Raw genomic sequence first — 17168 nt, forward strand, 5'->3', positions numbered from 1 at the left:
TTTCTTCTTCTGCTTAGCAAAGGGGGTGCTTGTTCTAAAAAAGGGGATAGATATAAGGAAAGAAGAAAAATAAATAAAAAAATAAAATAAATAATTAAAATAAATGAAGTCGAAAAGCTTCTCGAAATTTGGGTGCACAAATGTTAAGAAGTAACGCGATGGAGAGAAGTGTCATTCAGCTGTTCTAAACAGATGAACCAATTTTCGGCTTATTTTTTATAGTTAGGTTTGTTCTACTTTTGCATGTGTGACGTAGATTTAGTTGTTGCCTCTACAAACAGGTGACCATATAAATATGCTAGACTCTGTTACGTGAAAAAAAAAAAAAAAAAAAAAAAAGTGACAAGCTAGATATGTGCAAAAAGGTTTTAATTTTTTCATTTTTGTAATTTCGCATTTTCTCATTTTCGCATTTTCTCATTTTCTCATTTTCTCATTTTCTCATTTTCTCATTTTCGCACTTTCACATTTTCTCATTTTCGCAATTTCTACTATTTTTTTTTTTTATCCTCTGCGAAATTGCATGAAACGCAAAAATGTGATAACTGATGGCGTAAGCAGTGAATTATTAACCCTCCGCTACAATTATGTGTAATGAAAATGCCGGGGGTCCCAACACATCCCGAAAAAATACGCACAATAATTATTCAATAAGCTCAGGACACACAAACCACAAAAAAAAAAAAAAAAAAAAAAAAAAAAAAAAAAAAAAAAAAAAAAAAAAAAAAAAAAAAAAAAAAAAAAAAAAAAAAAAAAAAAAAAAAAAAAAAAAAAAAAAAAAACAAAAAAAAAAAAAAAAAAAAAAAAAAAAATGCAGTACAAAAAATGGCAAAAGAAGGAAATAATCAAATAAACAGACGAACAGACGAACAGACGAACAGACGAACAGACGAACAGACGAACAGACGAACAGACGAACAGACGAACAGACGAACAAATAAATGAAGGAAGAAACGAATGCATTGAAAAAGGGAGGATGGATCTACATAATGTTACATGGAACGAAATTAAAATTAATTAAGAAATGTATATATAACAAACAATTATGCAAACGAAATTAATGTAGAGGAAAATGTCGCCTTTATAACAGATCAAAGACCTTGCAAGCAATGGGGAGTCGATTGTGGCTAGAAAGGAAAAAGTAAAAATAAACGGCAAAATAAAATAGCAAAACAGAACGAAATAAAATAGCAAAACAGAACGAAATAAAATAGCAAAACAGAACGAAATAAAATAGCAAAACAGAACGAAATAAAATAGCAAAACAAAACGATATAATAAAATAAAAGCCTAAATTAGTCATACAGTTTGAGGAAAAAATTATGACATAGTCAGGTAAATTAAAAAAAAAAAAAAAAAAAAAAAAAAAAATAGCTGTTTACACACATTTAAGAAAAAGCATAAATGACACAGTAGCACAGGGTTTAAAAAAAATTATGATACGTTCATGCAAAATTGAGGGCAAGTGTAAGATTGGGAAATGAAGCCTTTTCCCCATTCCATAAAGTTCAAGTTGTTACCTTTCTAAGAAAACTTCGTGAGTAAATGTACTCCATCTGTCTTTGCTGTGACATATGGTTAGACATCTTGAAAACTTGGAAAATTGTTCAAACGTGCAGAAGTACAAACGTGCAGAAGTACAAACGTGCAGAAGTACAAAAGCGCAGAAGTACAAACGTGCAGAAGTACAAAAGCGCAGAAGTACAAAAGCGCAGAAGTACAAACGCGCAGAAGTACAAACGTGCAGAAGTACAAAAGCGCAGAAGTACAAACGTGCAGAAGTACAAATGCGCAGAAGTACAAACGTACAGAAGTACAAATGTAAAATAAGTTCCCTGAATTGTGCACGTTGTTAGTCCTTCGTTCAAAATTTTGAAGTGTGTTTTTTTTTAAAAAAAGGTTAAGTTTAGTAGTTAATTGAAAAAACAAAAATATATATATATATTTACAAAACAGGCATCCTGGAAGGCAAGAAAGGGGCACATATACATGATGCTTAATTATATTTACATTCGCTTGTATAATGAATACTCATTTACAGTGGGTTTTTTTTTTTTTTTTTTTATTTCTTCCTTGACACATTTGCATGATCTCGATCACATAATAAATGGTAACTTCAATTTTTTCACTCCCTCAAAGACAGAACGAAAGATGTCGTTTTAATTTTTATCAAGGGCCAAACTACTGGCACATTACTACATATTATATATGATCTTAAAAAGATGAAACAACTGTGCGTTCGAATATTGCACGATGAGGGAATTTTTTCAAAGTGCTAATAATGTGTATACTTATGTGTATATAATAAAGCAGAATTATGTGCGCGCTGAGAACCCAACTTTTTTTATTTTTTTTTCCATTTTTTAACCTCCTGTTTAGCTTGTTACAGTTTATGTTTTCATCCCATTTTTATTCCCCTCATGTAGAGATGATTTGTTGATGTCAATAACCGAATTTTTTTTGTGTGAAAAATGCCACATTTTTTTAAGTTAAATTCTGTCCAGAAAAATGTGATACAAATATGGTACACGCAACTAGTGTGAACAACTATTTTATACAGGCATATTTTATGACCCTTTTTTTTTTTTTTTTTTTTTTTTTTTTAATATATATTTCAAATATTCCGTTAATGTGCAAATCTTCTTAAATAAAAATTCAAAATGCCATAAAATAAAAACTCCTTATGAATAGATCAATTGGGGGTTAAAGACACTTTGTCTTAATAATTATCTATGAGATAAAATTAAGACTACTTTTGCTTCTGTTATTAGTGTCCTTAATATCATACCAATATGACCATGTCAGAATTGACCACATTTGTAAAAAAAAAAAAAAAAAAAGAAGAGAAGTTAAGAGAAGATAAGAGAAGATAAGAGAAGATAAGAGAAGAGAAGAATTTCAATCTTTCACTTGAATGTAACTATTGAGGTTGCGCAAAACATCTGTTATAACTCCACTCCAAATGATCTAAGCTGCGTAAAAGAAAATATTTTTCTAAATTACTGTTTTGGCGTTTTTAAACCCCTTTTTTACAGTAAATATTAAAGGCAAATAAAAGCTATAACAGTGAAGTTTTTTTTTTTTTTTTTGTTTTTTTCATTATGGAATATTCGGAACTGCTTCTTTCTGTTCTAACTTTTCTATATCTACCTATCTGCTTATCTACTTATCAATCTTTCTATATGCATAAGTTCACGTTTTACATGTTCGTATGGACAGACGTGAAAACATGATTTTGTAGTCTACCAAATGTATGGACTAAACCCCATGGATATTAGGTAAGGTGAAAAATATATTCACATATGCACCAGGGTTTTATTGTGCCAGTTCTAATAGGTGAACTGTGAGATGTGCAATAAAATGAAAAGTGATACGTTCGTAGAAATGTACATATGTATGTATATGTGTATACATACAAATTCGCGTATTTTCCTGAGTGCAGCTAAATTTGGATTTTTCATTGGTGCTTTTCGAAGAGATACCTATTTTGCGTTACATAAATATTTACGTCGATAGCACAATATGCATTTCGCACACCCAATTAATTTTAAAAAAATGAAGAAGAGAAAACAAAAATGAATGATACATGTAGAATATACAACTCTCATAATAATAAGTGTTTTTGTTGCCACAGGTGTTTTGTGTGTGCGTGCAGAATTGGAGGGGGCAGAGTATACCCTTAATTTTCCTTCGTGAAATGTAAAAAAAAATAAAAAAATAATGATCTATAAAAATTTTCAAATGATACCATAACATTTGCAAAAAAGTTCTAAGGGGGATAAGGAGTCATAAACGGCAAGTGCAATTATGTACATATATATATTTGTGCTTGTGCTTGTGGCAGCGTAATTTTTTCGCAAATTTGTCGCTTTATTTCACTCTAGCATCATTATTCAAGCGTGTTTGCCAAAGGTGAAGAAAAAGATAAACCCGTTTTTCCATTCTCCCCAAAAAGAAAAAAAAGAAGAAGAAAAAGTGCAGGAATTCCCTAAACCTTTCTCAGCATTTGTATAAGCATAATATAATTAATATTCGTGCGTAACACTAGGTGAACACTGTTTTACCATGCATATGGGCGTAAATTGGAGGAAGAAACAATGACAGAGTATGTATATATATATATATATATATATATGTATATGTACTATGTTGGCGAAGTTTGTGTAAGCCTTACTAAGCTAACGCACCCAACTCCTCTTAAAGCATTCTCATTCTATATGTTTTATAAATCTTGTTTTCAGAATAAAATTTAAGTGACACGTAACTAAAATTCATCATACATAATGACCAATCCATCCATCTATACCCCATTAGAAGCAGCATACACAACAAAAAATTTTCCTTTATATTGTTGTGTCGGTTAAAAATTTTCATTACATTGCAGAAGGGGAGGGGGGATAATAAAAAGCAAGCGTAGTGCAGTTATTTTAACACATTTTTTTTTTTTTATTTATTTATTGCTACTCATGATATATGTTAAGATAGAGCATCATAATTAAACCTTACCCTTTCATTATTATTTCCGTGCTTTTTTTGATGACATTTCAAATTAACCCACCCCTTCCCCTTTCATTTCAAATGTCTGTTCAACATGTATATTATATGTATATATATATATATATATATATATATATATATATATTTTTCTCCCTTTATTTTTCACATTTAAGCAATATATAAAATGCTGTACATGTAAACCCGATTTGAAGGGACTACACAGAAGTACGGTAAAATATAATTATAAAAAGAAGCAGAAAAAAAAAAAAAAAAATAAAAGATATATCATATATCGGTTTTACAAATGTTTAGGTAAATTATTGTGAAAATCTCATAAGGAATAATAAAAAAAAAAAAAAAAAAAAAAAAACAGTTTAACCCGCTTTAAGCTAAACAAACCAAATTTGAATGTAACAATTTACAAATATCCACATTTTCAGAAGAGAAAAAAATATAAAATAAAATGGAAGTAGCTCTTTAACGTTCTAAAAATTTATGCACAAAAAAACAGTTATACATAATAAACATTAACACAACACAAATATATATACATGTATATGTATTTATTCAGGAATGTAGAGATAATCCCAAATCGCATAAAAAAGAAGAAAAAAAAAAAAAAAAAAAACATTTAGTTTGCTAAAAAGTAACCTTTAAACCAATAAAAATTTAAGTACTAAAAATAAATCTCCAGATATATAAAAACCTTTTTTTTTCATACGAAAAAATTTAAAAGCAAAAATGACAAGTAAGAAAGTGCAATCCCCCAAGGAGGAAAGCATTGCCAAAATGCTTATTTGCAAGGTAAGTCCATATGATCTTTTTATTTTATTCATTTTTTTAATTTTTTTTTTTTTTTTTTTTTTTTTTTTGGGTGTGAAATGTGAGAGAAGGGGGGGGGGGGGCCGGGGGTATGGGTTTTTTTTAAAAATCCCCCTTTTTTTTTTTTTTTTTTTTTTTTTTTTTTTTTTTTTTGGTGTTGGAATTGAAATGTGAGAGAAGGGGGGGGGGGGGACCGGGGATATGGATATTTTTTAAATATCCCCCAACGACCCATGGGTGTATATTCGCTTGAATCATTAGATGGGGTATTCATTTACAAGAATATCGATTGAAGCGTATCTTTTTGCAAACGTGTGTGAAAGTATACACATAAGCACATTATTATTAAATGGGCACCTCTACATGAACTACTTGTGAATATGTGTAACGTTCTTCTTTCATCACTAGGTTCATATTGGAACAAAGAACTTAGAAAATAAAATGAAAAGGTATGTGTATACAAGAGCAAAGGACGGTGTGCATATAATAAATTTGGCTAAAACTTACGAGAAGTTACAGCTAGCTGCAAGAATTATTGTAGCAATTAACAATCCAGCAGATGTTGTTGTAGTATCAGCTAGACCATTTGGAAGTAGGGCTGTTTTAAAGTTTGCACAATACACAGGTGCTCAAGCAATTGCGGGAAGATGGACACCTGGTATGTTAACAAATCAAATTATTCAAAAATTTACGGAACCAAGATTATTAATTGTAACAGATCCAAGAACAGATGCACAGTCAGTTAAAGAATCAGCATATGCAAACATACCGGTCATTGCATTATGTGATTCAGATTCACCATTAGAACATGTAGATATAGCCATCCCATGTAACAATAAAGGAAAGGAATCCATTGCACTTATGTATTGGCTGTTAGCACAAGAAGTTCTATATCTGAAAGGAACCTTACCCAGATCTAAACCTTGGAAGGTTATGGTCGACATGTTCTTATGGAGAGATCCTGAACAATTTGAATTAAAAAATCTTGCAATCGAGGAATCTACTCCTGCAGCTCCTCATTTGGCTGAAAACCAACTTGCAACAGATGCTCCATATGAAGAATGGAATAAGAAGGAAGAATGGAATGATAATGCCAATGAGGAGTGGAAAAATCCAATTGCCGCTGATGAATGGTAACAGGATGATAAAAGTAAAATCCCCCTCCTCATATTGGATATAAGAAAGTGAATGTAGTAAATGTATGTGTATACATTTCCTTTTCCTGTGCAAACCAAACATCCTTGTCCAATAAAAGAACTTGTATATGCCATATCTGAGCGAATTCAGTTATGAAGTCACGACATACATGCGATACTGAATTGACTCTTGTTAGAAACCCCGAAACATTAGCTACGCGTTTACGAAGCCGCACAGTTGTGCATAGCTTGTCATACATATATATATATATATATATATATACATACATACATGTTTACGTTAATGTGCTTTATTAGTATATATCAATTTATTATTACATTTTATTTTCCCCACGTATATTCGATTTTTTTTTTTTTTTTTTTTTTAATTAGCAACACAAACCACATGTATATTACATATATATGTACACATATACATGTACACATTTACGTAGTGTAACTAAAAATAAACATAAATATTATCTTATAAAAGTTCCAATTAGCTTTTTATGCACATAAGAGAAAGCAAACACGCTTAACATATGATTAACATAAACATATAATCATTCTTATAAGTGCGAAATAGAATGCCAATTTTTTGCATATTTTGGTTCCCTTCTAATTTTCCATATTTGTGAAAAAAGTGTTGTGTATGTTGGAAAAGAGGATGAACATAGTAAGAAAAAAAAAAAAAAAACACCTTGCAGGGTTAGGTAAAAAAAAAAAAAAAAAAAAAAAAAAAACCTTGAAGGGTTAGGAAAAAAAAAAAAAAAAAAAAAAAAAAACACCTTGCAGGGTTAGGTAAAAAAAAAAAAAAAAAAAAAAAAAACACCTTGCAGGGTCAGGAAATAAAAAAAATACAAATAATTCTCTGAAATGTAAAGGGCACCACTGTCACGTGTTCCACATGTGTGTATTACATCTACTCAAGGCCCCAGTCGAATAGGCACAACTGAGGGCAAGTGTATTCCCTTCGTTTCCTTCGTTCATTCCTTCTTCACCTGTATGTAGAATGAATTTTGTCCGAAATTTGGTGAAAGAAAATTATGTATAGTCAAAGTGTGTTTGCTGTTTTAGGTATTCCCAATTTTTAGCTAGTCCTATGTTCACGCTGAAAAATGTAAAATCCTACAAAAAGGAAAAAGGGAAAAAAAAATAGGCAACAAAATATAGTAAAATATGGAGGGGGGAAGTGAGAAAAAAGAAAAAATAATTCTACATGAATGCCCTTTTAACTCCCTTCGCGCGAGTGAAACGACGTTACGCAACCACATAAAACGATCTACCACATGTGGAAAAAAAAAAAAAAAAATTGGAAATGTATGAAATTTATGCACACCTGAAAAAAAAGTGTGCACGTAAGTGTGTTAAAAAAAGTGAAACAGCATAAAAAACGAAAGAGAGAAGGAACGAAAGAGAGAAGGAACGAAAGAGCGGAGGAGAAAAAACATGCATAGGTCTCCACGAATCAAACAAAAAAAATGATTGTAAAAGGACACTCTTCAGTGTAGAGAACCTTTTTACACTGACAACCCATCACAACTTATCCTGTTAAAGATAGAGGAAAAGAAATAAAAAAAAAAAAAAAAATAATAATATAATAAATGTAGAAAAAAAAAAAAAAAAATAAAAAAGTAGAATAAAATAAAGAGGGACAACGGATTTCCCACGTTCTTTTTTTTCCCCCAAAACAGAACAAAACACAGAAAGAGAAGTAAAAAATATAGGTAAAAACAAAAAAAAAAAAAAAAAAAAGTGTGTGTAGAGGGGGGGGGAGAAGAGAAAAGGATAAACCTAGAATTCAGAAAAATTTTGCCAAGATGAAGGAACCAAATGTAGTTTTCAAAAAAAGGTACTCGGAACTTAAAGTACTTCGCCTACACTTTGATGTTCTAGATTCGACGCAATTATATTGCAGGAGGAACATGAAACAATTCATGCAAAATGGAGATTTAAGAGACGACAAAAATATGATCGTTGTTAGTTGTAATGATCAGACAAACGGAATTGGAACTAGAGATACTAAAAAAAATGAAGATAGAGTTTGGGTATCTGAAAGGGGGAATGTTTTTACTACATGTGTTATTTTGTGGAAGAGAGAAGATTTAGATAAAGTCAAGTACTTAGCGCAAACTTCTACTGTTGCAGTAAGTAAAACTTTGGAATATTTTCATTTAATCACTCAAATTAAATGGATTAATGATGTATTGGTAAATCAAAAAAAAATATCCGGTTGTCTAATCAATTTATATCATCTGGATGATTGTCCATCCTTGTTAAGATCTTACGTATGTATAATGATTGGTACAGGTATTAATTTACACTTAAAAGATGAAGGGAATATTCTAAAGAACAATTATACATCAGTTGAAAAAGAACTAGAACGCGACTTTCAAAACCCGGCTTTGGTTCCATCAGTAGAAGAAGTAACAGAAAAATTTATTGAAAATTTACATTCGGCACTTGGAAAATTACGTACAGATGGATTTTCTTATTTCTTAGATTATATAACCCCAAGACTTTTATATAAAGATAAAAAAGTTATCATCGATATGGATAATCAAGTCATTGATGGCCAACTCAAAGGACTTCGAAATGATGGTTCTATAATATTGTTAAGAGAGGAAAACGAAATTGTGAATATCAACATTGGTCATTTGCGTCTATTCGACGAATGACAAAACGAGCATACACAGGTGTATTCTCTTTTCCCATAAACAAATTCTGAACATCAAATAGATAATGTACAGTCATATGGATCAGGAAAAAAAAAAAAAAAAAAAAAAAAAAAAAGGGAGAGAAGACCTCCAACTTATTTATCTCTTCATTTGAGACTCAATACCAAATAAACAAAGGATTTTCCGATCTGTCCAAATTGGCCTGACACTTACACTATGCCGTTATTTTTGCACTTTCATTTATGTTACTTTGCACATGCTACTTATGTTATTTTACTCCATTTGCTTCCCTTTTTTTTTTTTTTTACTATTGCACAAAAAAGATATTTCAGTTTATGCCTACAAAACTGAAGAATATTCACCAACTTGTTCACACTCCATGGAAAATTGTCGATTTTGCGACTCGGAATGCAATTTCGAAAGGAGGATATTAAACTGACGTGATGATTCACGCATACATGCATCCATTCATCATCATATTAAATGCAAATGTTAAAATGTTCATATGGTGGATCAGAAGAAAATAATATACGTGAATAATCACAAAGAAATGGAAATATATCCCTTCCTCACTGCAATTATTCGTGTGTAAGATACAATGGATACAAAAGTGGAACATATTTGTCTATCATTGTAGCAGTCTATCAGTGTAGCAGTGTAAAATTATATGTATGCTTTTTCCTCTTTGCGTGATTTAAGATTATTTCAATCACTCTCGGCATATTTGTGAGTTCGTGTAGAAAAAAAAAAAAAAAAAATTCAAACTAAAGTGGGTGGGGGTGGGACATTTGATATAAGAGAAATATGAATAAAACACGCTACAACTGCTTCCTAAATAGAAACATCATTGACTGTTCCATGTATCATTTGGAATTTAATAATTTTTACAGTTTTTTCTTTTTTTGAAAAATAGATATATGTCATTGATTGGTGTTTTTTTTTTCAAGTTGGCATGTACATTTTATCGACTGAGGTGGGTCTAGCATGATGTTCCTCGCTTGCGGGAAGTAAGCACACGAATGTTTCTTTGATATGGACTTCAACTCGTATGAACTTCAACTCGTATGAACTTCAACTCGTGTGGGCTTCAACTCGTATGAACTTCAACTCGTTTGGACTTCAACTCGTATGAACTTCAACTCGTTTGGACTTCAACTCGTATGAACTTCAGCTCTTATGGGTGCTTGGTCTGTGCGGAAGCCACCTCTTGATCCCTTGGGAAAACCCTCCCTCTTCTAAATGAGTTGGTTAAGGGTACTACTTGTCCTGTCGTTCCACTTGCAACTGTGCCTTCATTTCCAATTATTTGCAATCCATCGTACGTGTGTCTCTTTTGGTGTGTCTTATACTTCTGAAAGTGTCCATTTCTTTGTTGCTTATCAATGATAGTAGATGATGCACCAATTTTTTGTGCATATGAATTTTTGTTCATAATGTTGTAAAACATATCCCTGTGTATGGTGGAGATATTTTCTTTGTGACTTCTCACCATGTGATGATTCGAAAATGTTGAATCCCAGGAATTCGCACTTCTTTGTGTGGTGTTCATCTGAGAGTAATTTAGCTGTTTTCTTTTTACATTGGATGTAACAAGTGTCTCACAAACGTTCTCTTCTTCCTTTGGATGCGTAGGAGCATTGTGAGATGAAAAGAATTTGGAACTTCGCTTAAAATGCATACTACTGGGATAACTTGAATGCTTTCCATAAGAATCTGGAAATCTGTACCCGGTCAAAGTAGGAGTAGAGATATCTTGATTTTCATTCGTGGATACTACAGGAGCCTCGTGAAAATGAGAATTACCATTGTCGCTCCTCATGGAAGGTATGACATTAGTCAGAAAGATATCTTTGAGAAGATTCTTTTTCTTTATCTCGTGAATGTCAACTTTTACAGAAATGATATCATTGTGCATGCAATTTTTTAAAATTCCCCAATTTTTAAAACCAAACCATGGCAAACTAGAAAAATCATAGGAGCAATATTTTTTTTCGTAAATTCCACATGCTACTGAAAAAACAATGTCGCAAAATCCTGTGTATGAAAATAAAAGACCAAAGGAGCTGTCCCATAAAAAATTCAAATCGTTATTTATATTTAATAAGATAAAAAATTCATTTATTAATGTTTCTGTTTTAAATTCTGGTGAAACGACAAAATAATTTTCGCTTGAACACAGCAGAGATATCTTTTTAATGTTCCACTGAATTGTTAAAATTATGTTTTCATTCTCTAACGGATCCTTTTCTTTTATTTCGTTCTCTAATGGGTCTTTTTCTTTTATTTCGTTCTCTAATGGGTCTTTTTCTTTTATTTCGTTCTCTAATGGGTCTTTTTCTTTTATTTCCTCTCTTTGTACATTTTTCTTTTCTTCATTAAGGTTTAATGTACGTGCAACTGTTTTTATCCCTTCCATTTCTCCATACTTCATCGAAACAATTTCTCTATCAGTATTTTCTTCCCAAGAATTATCACATCTATTGTAACTATCTCCGTTCCTTAATCTTTTATTCTCTGTGTACATTCGCACGTCATTCCCTCTCCTGAAAAAACAGTTTTTGTTCCTCTCGTCGCAGCCTACTCTATTCGTGCAATTGTTATTTGTTGTGGTAACCACATTATCATTGCACTGGACTCCATTATGACTTTCAGGCACGCCTCTATTTACACCTTGGTCTGATGCATTCAGAGTTGTAGTTGTCGTAGTTGTAGTAGTTGTTGTAGTGGTTGTGGTTGTAATGCTTCCATTGTGTGTGTTGGATGTGCTGTGCATGTTGTGTGTGTTTGCTAGCTGGCCAGGTTCAGCAGCTCTCATGCTTCTACTCTGATTGCTTCCCCAATTGCTGCCCCAATTGCTGCTCGCCTTGAAGGGTCTCTCATGATTTGACTCGCTTCTGTTCTTGTTCCCCAACTTCTCTCTGTTCTGAAAAATATTATCGTTGAAATTGTACCCTGCAGTGTTAAGCAAAAATGGAACGTGGCGACATTTGTCCCCCTTTACTGTTCTATCACTATTTTTGAAATTGTGAAAAAATGCATCAACGGATTCAAAAAAGTTACTCTTTGCCACTTCGGAGCGGTTTTCCACAACCCTGTTACTTCCAATACCTCCACCATGCGAGATATTTCCAAAGCTTTCATTACCTGCAATACTTCCTACAAATCTACGCATGTTACTACTTTTTGTATGCTTCCCCCATTCGAAATTAAGTTTAAAATACTTCAGCAGATTAACATTGTTTTTATTATTCGTGCTTCGCAAATGAAACAAGTCTGGCAAGTTCCTTGCATTCTTCATTCTCGAGTGCATCTTCTCATTATACATATGTCCACGGCTTTTGTAGACGGACCTATGAAGAGAATAATCATCCTTCACTTTCGAAGTGATATCAAAAAGAGCCATGCTTTTCTCATCCAAGTTGTTCTTTTCATACAGAGAAGAAGATGTTGTTTTAGAGGCAGATGAACCACTAAGCGTGACAAATCCTGCATGGGAATTTTCTTCAATTTTGTTATTATCCTTACTATACTGAACAGATGTCTTTTTAGATTTTATTTCAGATTTCCCAATTTCATTTTTTTCACTTTCCTCATTGAGATATGGACTTGCAAATAATCCTTGCATATATGTCAACTCGTTTCTATGCATTCCATTTTTTTTTTCTGTACCCTTGTTAATTTGGTAGGGCTTCCATTGATTTCCACTTCTACTCACATGCTGTATGCTTGAACAGTGATTCAATTTTTCCCTCTCTTTTCGTTCTCTGTCACATGGGTGGAGTTCATTAAACAGATTTCTTTCTTGTGTTTCTATATCATCAGTGAGATGTCCAAACGACACACTTCGCTTCCTCAGTATTCTCGAGATGTTCTCGGTTCTTCCAACAATTTGCATATCCTGATTCAAATTGACACTTCTTTTTTGTATTGTGTGAGAATCCACCCATTTATCATGAGATATATTAGATCGATCACTTGCAATTTTTAGAAGATTCTCATCGCACGTTGAACTCACGCTAGTGTTCAATGGAGGAAAATTATTTTTTTCCCTATTCCCTGCAACATTGTTATGATCTAATAAAGTGCGCTGTTTAAAGGCGTGTCTTTTCACACTGTTCCTGATAAGCGGATGAGCAATTAAATAATTATTTTCTGATTCGTTATTTTCTTTCTCTAATGGAATAATTTCACTTTTTTCGTCACACAACATTAACTTAGAGACGTCCATCTTGGAATCACGTTGCCTTACTCCGTCGTCTACTACTACTTCTTCTTCTTCTACTTCTTCGTCTTCTTCTACTACTTCTTCGTCTTCTTCTACTACTTCTTCTTCTTCTTTTTCTACTACTTCTTCACCATTGCAGGTCTCAAATATATTCTCTATTTTAATGAAATATTTGTTCTTGCTTTTTTCTTCTACTTGTACATTTTGAATTTGTTTTTCCCATTTATCTTCCCAATTTATTTTTTCACATTTAATTAAATTTTGTTTTTTCTCAGAATTTTCTTTTTCGGACGAAGAGCATGTTTTTATTATCTCTTTTTCGAATGGATGTGCAATCCCATTATGGAAATATATATTTGACATTTCTTTATCTTCAAATGTCAGTTCTGATTCGTCATTAGATGCACTGATGAGTTCATGTTGGGACTCCACTTGTGGCCTCCTCCTTTCCACTCTTGCCTCCTCCAATGGATTATCATTTTGGTTGTTAGAAGCAGTAACATAAGGAGGATATCCCAAAAGATCACAGATTTGTAAGTTTACTTTTTCTTCAACTTGTATATTTGAGGCACTTAATTCTGTATGATTGGTTCTAGTACGGATTTTTAAATTGCCAATTCTTGATTGAATTGTATCATTTCTATGAAACAGTTCCTCTTTACCATTGTCAAGGGGAATCCTCAATTTCTTTTGCATGCGTAATCCGTTTGAATCCTTATTTTGAAAATCTTCCATTTGGGATGATTCACTTATTTTTTCTTTTATATATTTCTCCAAATTCTCATTTTGTCTTCTCACAATGTTTGTATTATTTATATGCATGTCCCCAAGAGATGGTAAATCATATGGGTTATCCTCCTTAACATTTACTTCTCTTTTTTGATTGTATAAAGGAAATGAGACGGGAATAATGGGTTCATGTTTACAGATAGATCCTACCACTGAGTGCCCATCACATGATGGATTCTTATTTTTTCCATACAAATAATTCACTTCATTTAGAAACAATGTGTCTTCATCTATGAGCTTCCATGTGGAATGTACAAAAGATCTAGGAGTCATCTTCGTTAGCATTTTCAACGTTTCTTCCACATGCGATTCACCCTCCTTGTGCTTGTCCCCATGCCCACCCTTACGCTTTACTTTATTGTTGCCCTTATCGCTATTCCCATCACTATTTCTATCGCTCTTTCTATTTCTATTCTTATGATCGACCTCACCTTTCTCATGACAATCCATTTTGTTATCTCCATAATTCCACAAACTGTGTGGTGCATAAAAATTTCCTTTTCTTTCAGCGGTGGAATCAGGTTGGGGAAAACTGCTACTACCACATCTATCTGACTTTGTCATACATGTAGAAAAAAAAAAACAATCCTCATTTGGAAATCCACTATGTATCCTGTCTTCATCCAGCGTATCAAATTTCATGCTGTAATCATTTGTTCCCTCCTTCGATACACAATTTGATAGAGAAGAGGATTTTGCATCCACGTATTCATAATTGCAGAAGTTGTCATAGTTGCAGAAGTTGTCATAGTTGCAGAAGTTGTCATAGTTGCAGAAGTTGTCACAGTTGTTGAAGTTGTCACAGTTGTTGAAGTTGTCACAGTTGTTGAAGTTGTCACAGTTGTTGAAGTTGTCACAGTTGTTGAAGTTGTAGCAATTTTCATCATACGTGCGAAGGGGGTGTATTTCCATAGTTCCAAAGTTGTTCATTGTTTTGTTTACGTCATTAAATGTAAAAGATCTACCCTTTTCTTCTCGCTTAGAATCATTCAAAAAGTGTTTAATGGATGGGTGAATTAATCCTGATGAGCAATGCAAACAATTTGAATTACTTTTCCCTAAGAAAAATTGTTTTTCGATATGTCTATTGAGGGAATAACCTTCATCAATGCAATTGGAATTTTCTAATGAATAGACACAATCATTTACATCATCATTTCTTTTTACATTTTCACACTTCATAATATGTATCCGTTCTTCTTCTATTTTCTTGTTCTCCAATTCTGGGGCTTCTGTATAAACTTCGCTATCCAAATTTTCCACTTGATTTTCCTTACTTGGGTCAGGACCTGCAAGGAAATTTCTGTTACACGAGTTTAAAATGTGATCCTCTTCTACTGGTTGTCCATTTTGGAACCCATTTGATTGTTCACTTCTGTTATGTCCATTTTTCTGGTTCCTGTTTGGGGAAAACGTTCCTGTCATGTGTCCTTCATGAAATTCCATTAAAACGGTAAATTCATCCATGTTTGTTACATCACTCGCATTGTTGCACTTTACAGTTCCTACTTCCATTTGCATGGACACAGGATTATGCAATGAATTTTGTTTTTCCAAATTTTCACACGTCACATTATTTAGTGATTTCAAAAGTGGTGCTTCATTGGTGTTTGCCATATCCAGAGCATCTACACCGTTTGCCATATCCAGATTAGCTGAATATTTCGACCCTTCATCTGAACACTTATTTTTCCCCATGTCAATCTGTATTAAATCTATTTCTGGGTGTGTCTTCTTTTGGGTTCTCGACTCGTGGTTCATTAGTCTGCAGATTATTCCAAGTGGGTGTCAATTCCAAGTGGAAATATATAAGTATATATATGTATATGTGTGTGCGTGTTTTTTTTGTGTATATCTACACCTATGCATAAGAACTCAGGTATGTTGGGAGTCTGTACGATGCAAGAACTCCTTATCAAACTGGGAAAACCTTGAATGTACTCTCTGATCCCATAAAGAGTAATGAGGAGAGGGGAAAAGATTCAACTATTGGTGCACTCTACTGGAGAAAGTGTGTCTTCTCGATTACATTCACGTTTCAAATATAAAAACAGATAAATAAAAAGAGGAAATTAATTCTACAACTGCAATCAGATGCATGCATCAGTGTGAATAATGCTGAAGCTGCTTAGACTGATATTTAATTTTTTTTTTTTTTTTTTTGCCTCTGAAACAAACAATTCGTAAATACCTCCACAGCTTCGAGACTGTTTTTTTTTTTTTTTTTTTTTTTTTTGCTTCACTTGTGCAGTATTCTTACACGTGTCTCTCCTTTTCCATACATGCATGTGTATGTGGGTAGATCTATATGTACGTATGTACGTATGTACGTAGGTACATAAGTGCATATATCTAAATACGCGCTTGTGTACGCATGTGTAGGTCAATGAACCCAAAAAAAACAACTGTAGAGCGATTTTTCCCGATTGCACCTCTTTTTGTTCAGGTAGGTTGGTGCAAAATGGGTAAAAAAAAAAAAAAAAATATACACAACACTGTGACAGACGCACTTTAATAAAATAAATAATATTTATAATAAAAAAAAATATATATATATTTACACACATGTAGATGAAAGAACAGAATTGTATTATTAAATTAAAATTCCGAAATAAAAAACTTCTTAAATTAGTGTAACCCGATGTATGCTATAGTTTTTACCTGTTAGCCAGAAAAAAAAAAAAAAATATATGTTACAGTATCTGGAAGGCTGCGTAATAAAAGCTTCATCACATGTGCATGTACATATATTTACATGTACGTTTACATGTGCGTTTACACATATATATGTAATATGCAGAGATATATTACAATGCTTATCTGCATGCACACATTTTGTGCGAAAAATGAATGTAGATTGAATTTGCAATGTATCATACACAAGCGCATATAATGTCAGGGGGAGGAAAGATATCTTCACACGTTAGTTACTTGGAATTGTATATGTGTTGGCTGCTACCAGAGAAAAATCCAACATCACGATAAATTCAAAAGCAACAAAAAGGGAGAACCTATATGCAA

At 32.6% G+C, this 17168-nt stretch overlaps 3 protein-coding genes across 3 annotated transcripts; 2 read left to right on the forward strand and 1 right to left on the reverse strand.

Moving 5' to 3' along the window:
- Positions 1-5238: 5238 nt before the first annotated feature.
- Positions 5239-6456, forward strand: PGO_061130 (40S ribosomal protein S2; the record flags this gene model as incomplete). Its single annotated transcript, XM_028686756.1, has 2 exons — positions 5239-5301; positions 5728-6456. The coding sequence occupies 2 exons, from the start codon at positions 5239-5241 to the stop codon at positions 6454-6456; spliced, it is 792 nt and encodes a 263-aa protein (XP_028542557.1).
- Positions 6457-8275: 1819 nt separating this feature from the next.
- On the forward strand, positions 8276-9133 carry PGO_061140 (biotin--[acetyl-CoA-carboxylase] synthetase; the record flags this gene model as incomplete). The annotated part of the gene is made up of 1 exon (XM_028686757.1): positions 8276-9133. The coding sequence occupies one exon, from the start codon at positions 8276-8278 to the stop codon at positions 9131-9133; it is 858 nt and encodes a 285-aa protein (XP_028542558.1).
- A 1174-nt stretch (positions 9134-10307) lies between these two features.
- PGO_061150 (hypothetical protein) lies at positions 10308-15908 on the reverse strand (the record flags this gene model as incomplete). Its single annotated transcript, XM_028686758.1, has 1 exon — positions 10308-15908. The coding sequence occupies one exon, from the start codon at positions 15906-15908 to the stop codon at positions 10308-10310; it is 5601 nt and encodes a 1866-aa protein (XP_028542559.1).
- Positions 15909-17168: the final 1260 nt, after the last annotated feature.

This window comes from Plasmodium gonderi (genome assembly GCF_002157705.1).
Source record: "Plasmodium gonderi DNA, contig: Chr06, whole genome shotgun sequence".
Lineage (NCBI taxonomy): Eukaryota > Apicomplexa > Aconoidasida > Haemosporida > Plasmodiidae > Plasmodium > Plasmodium gonderi.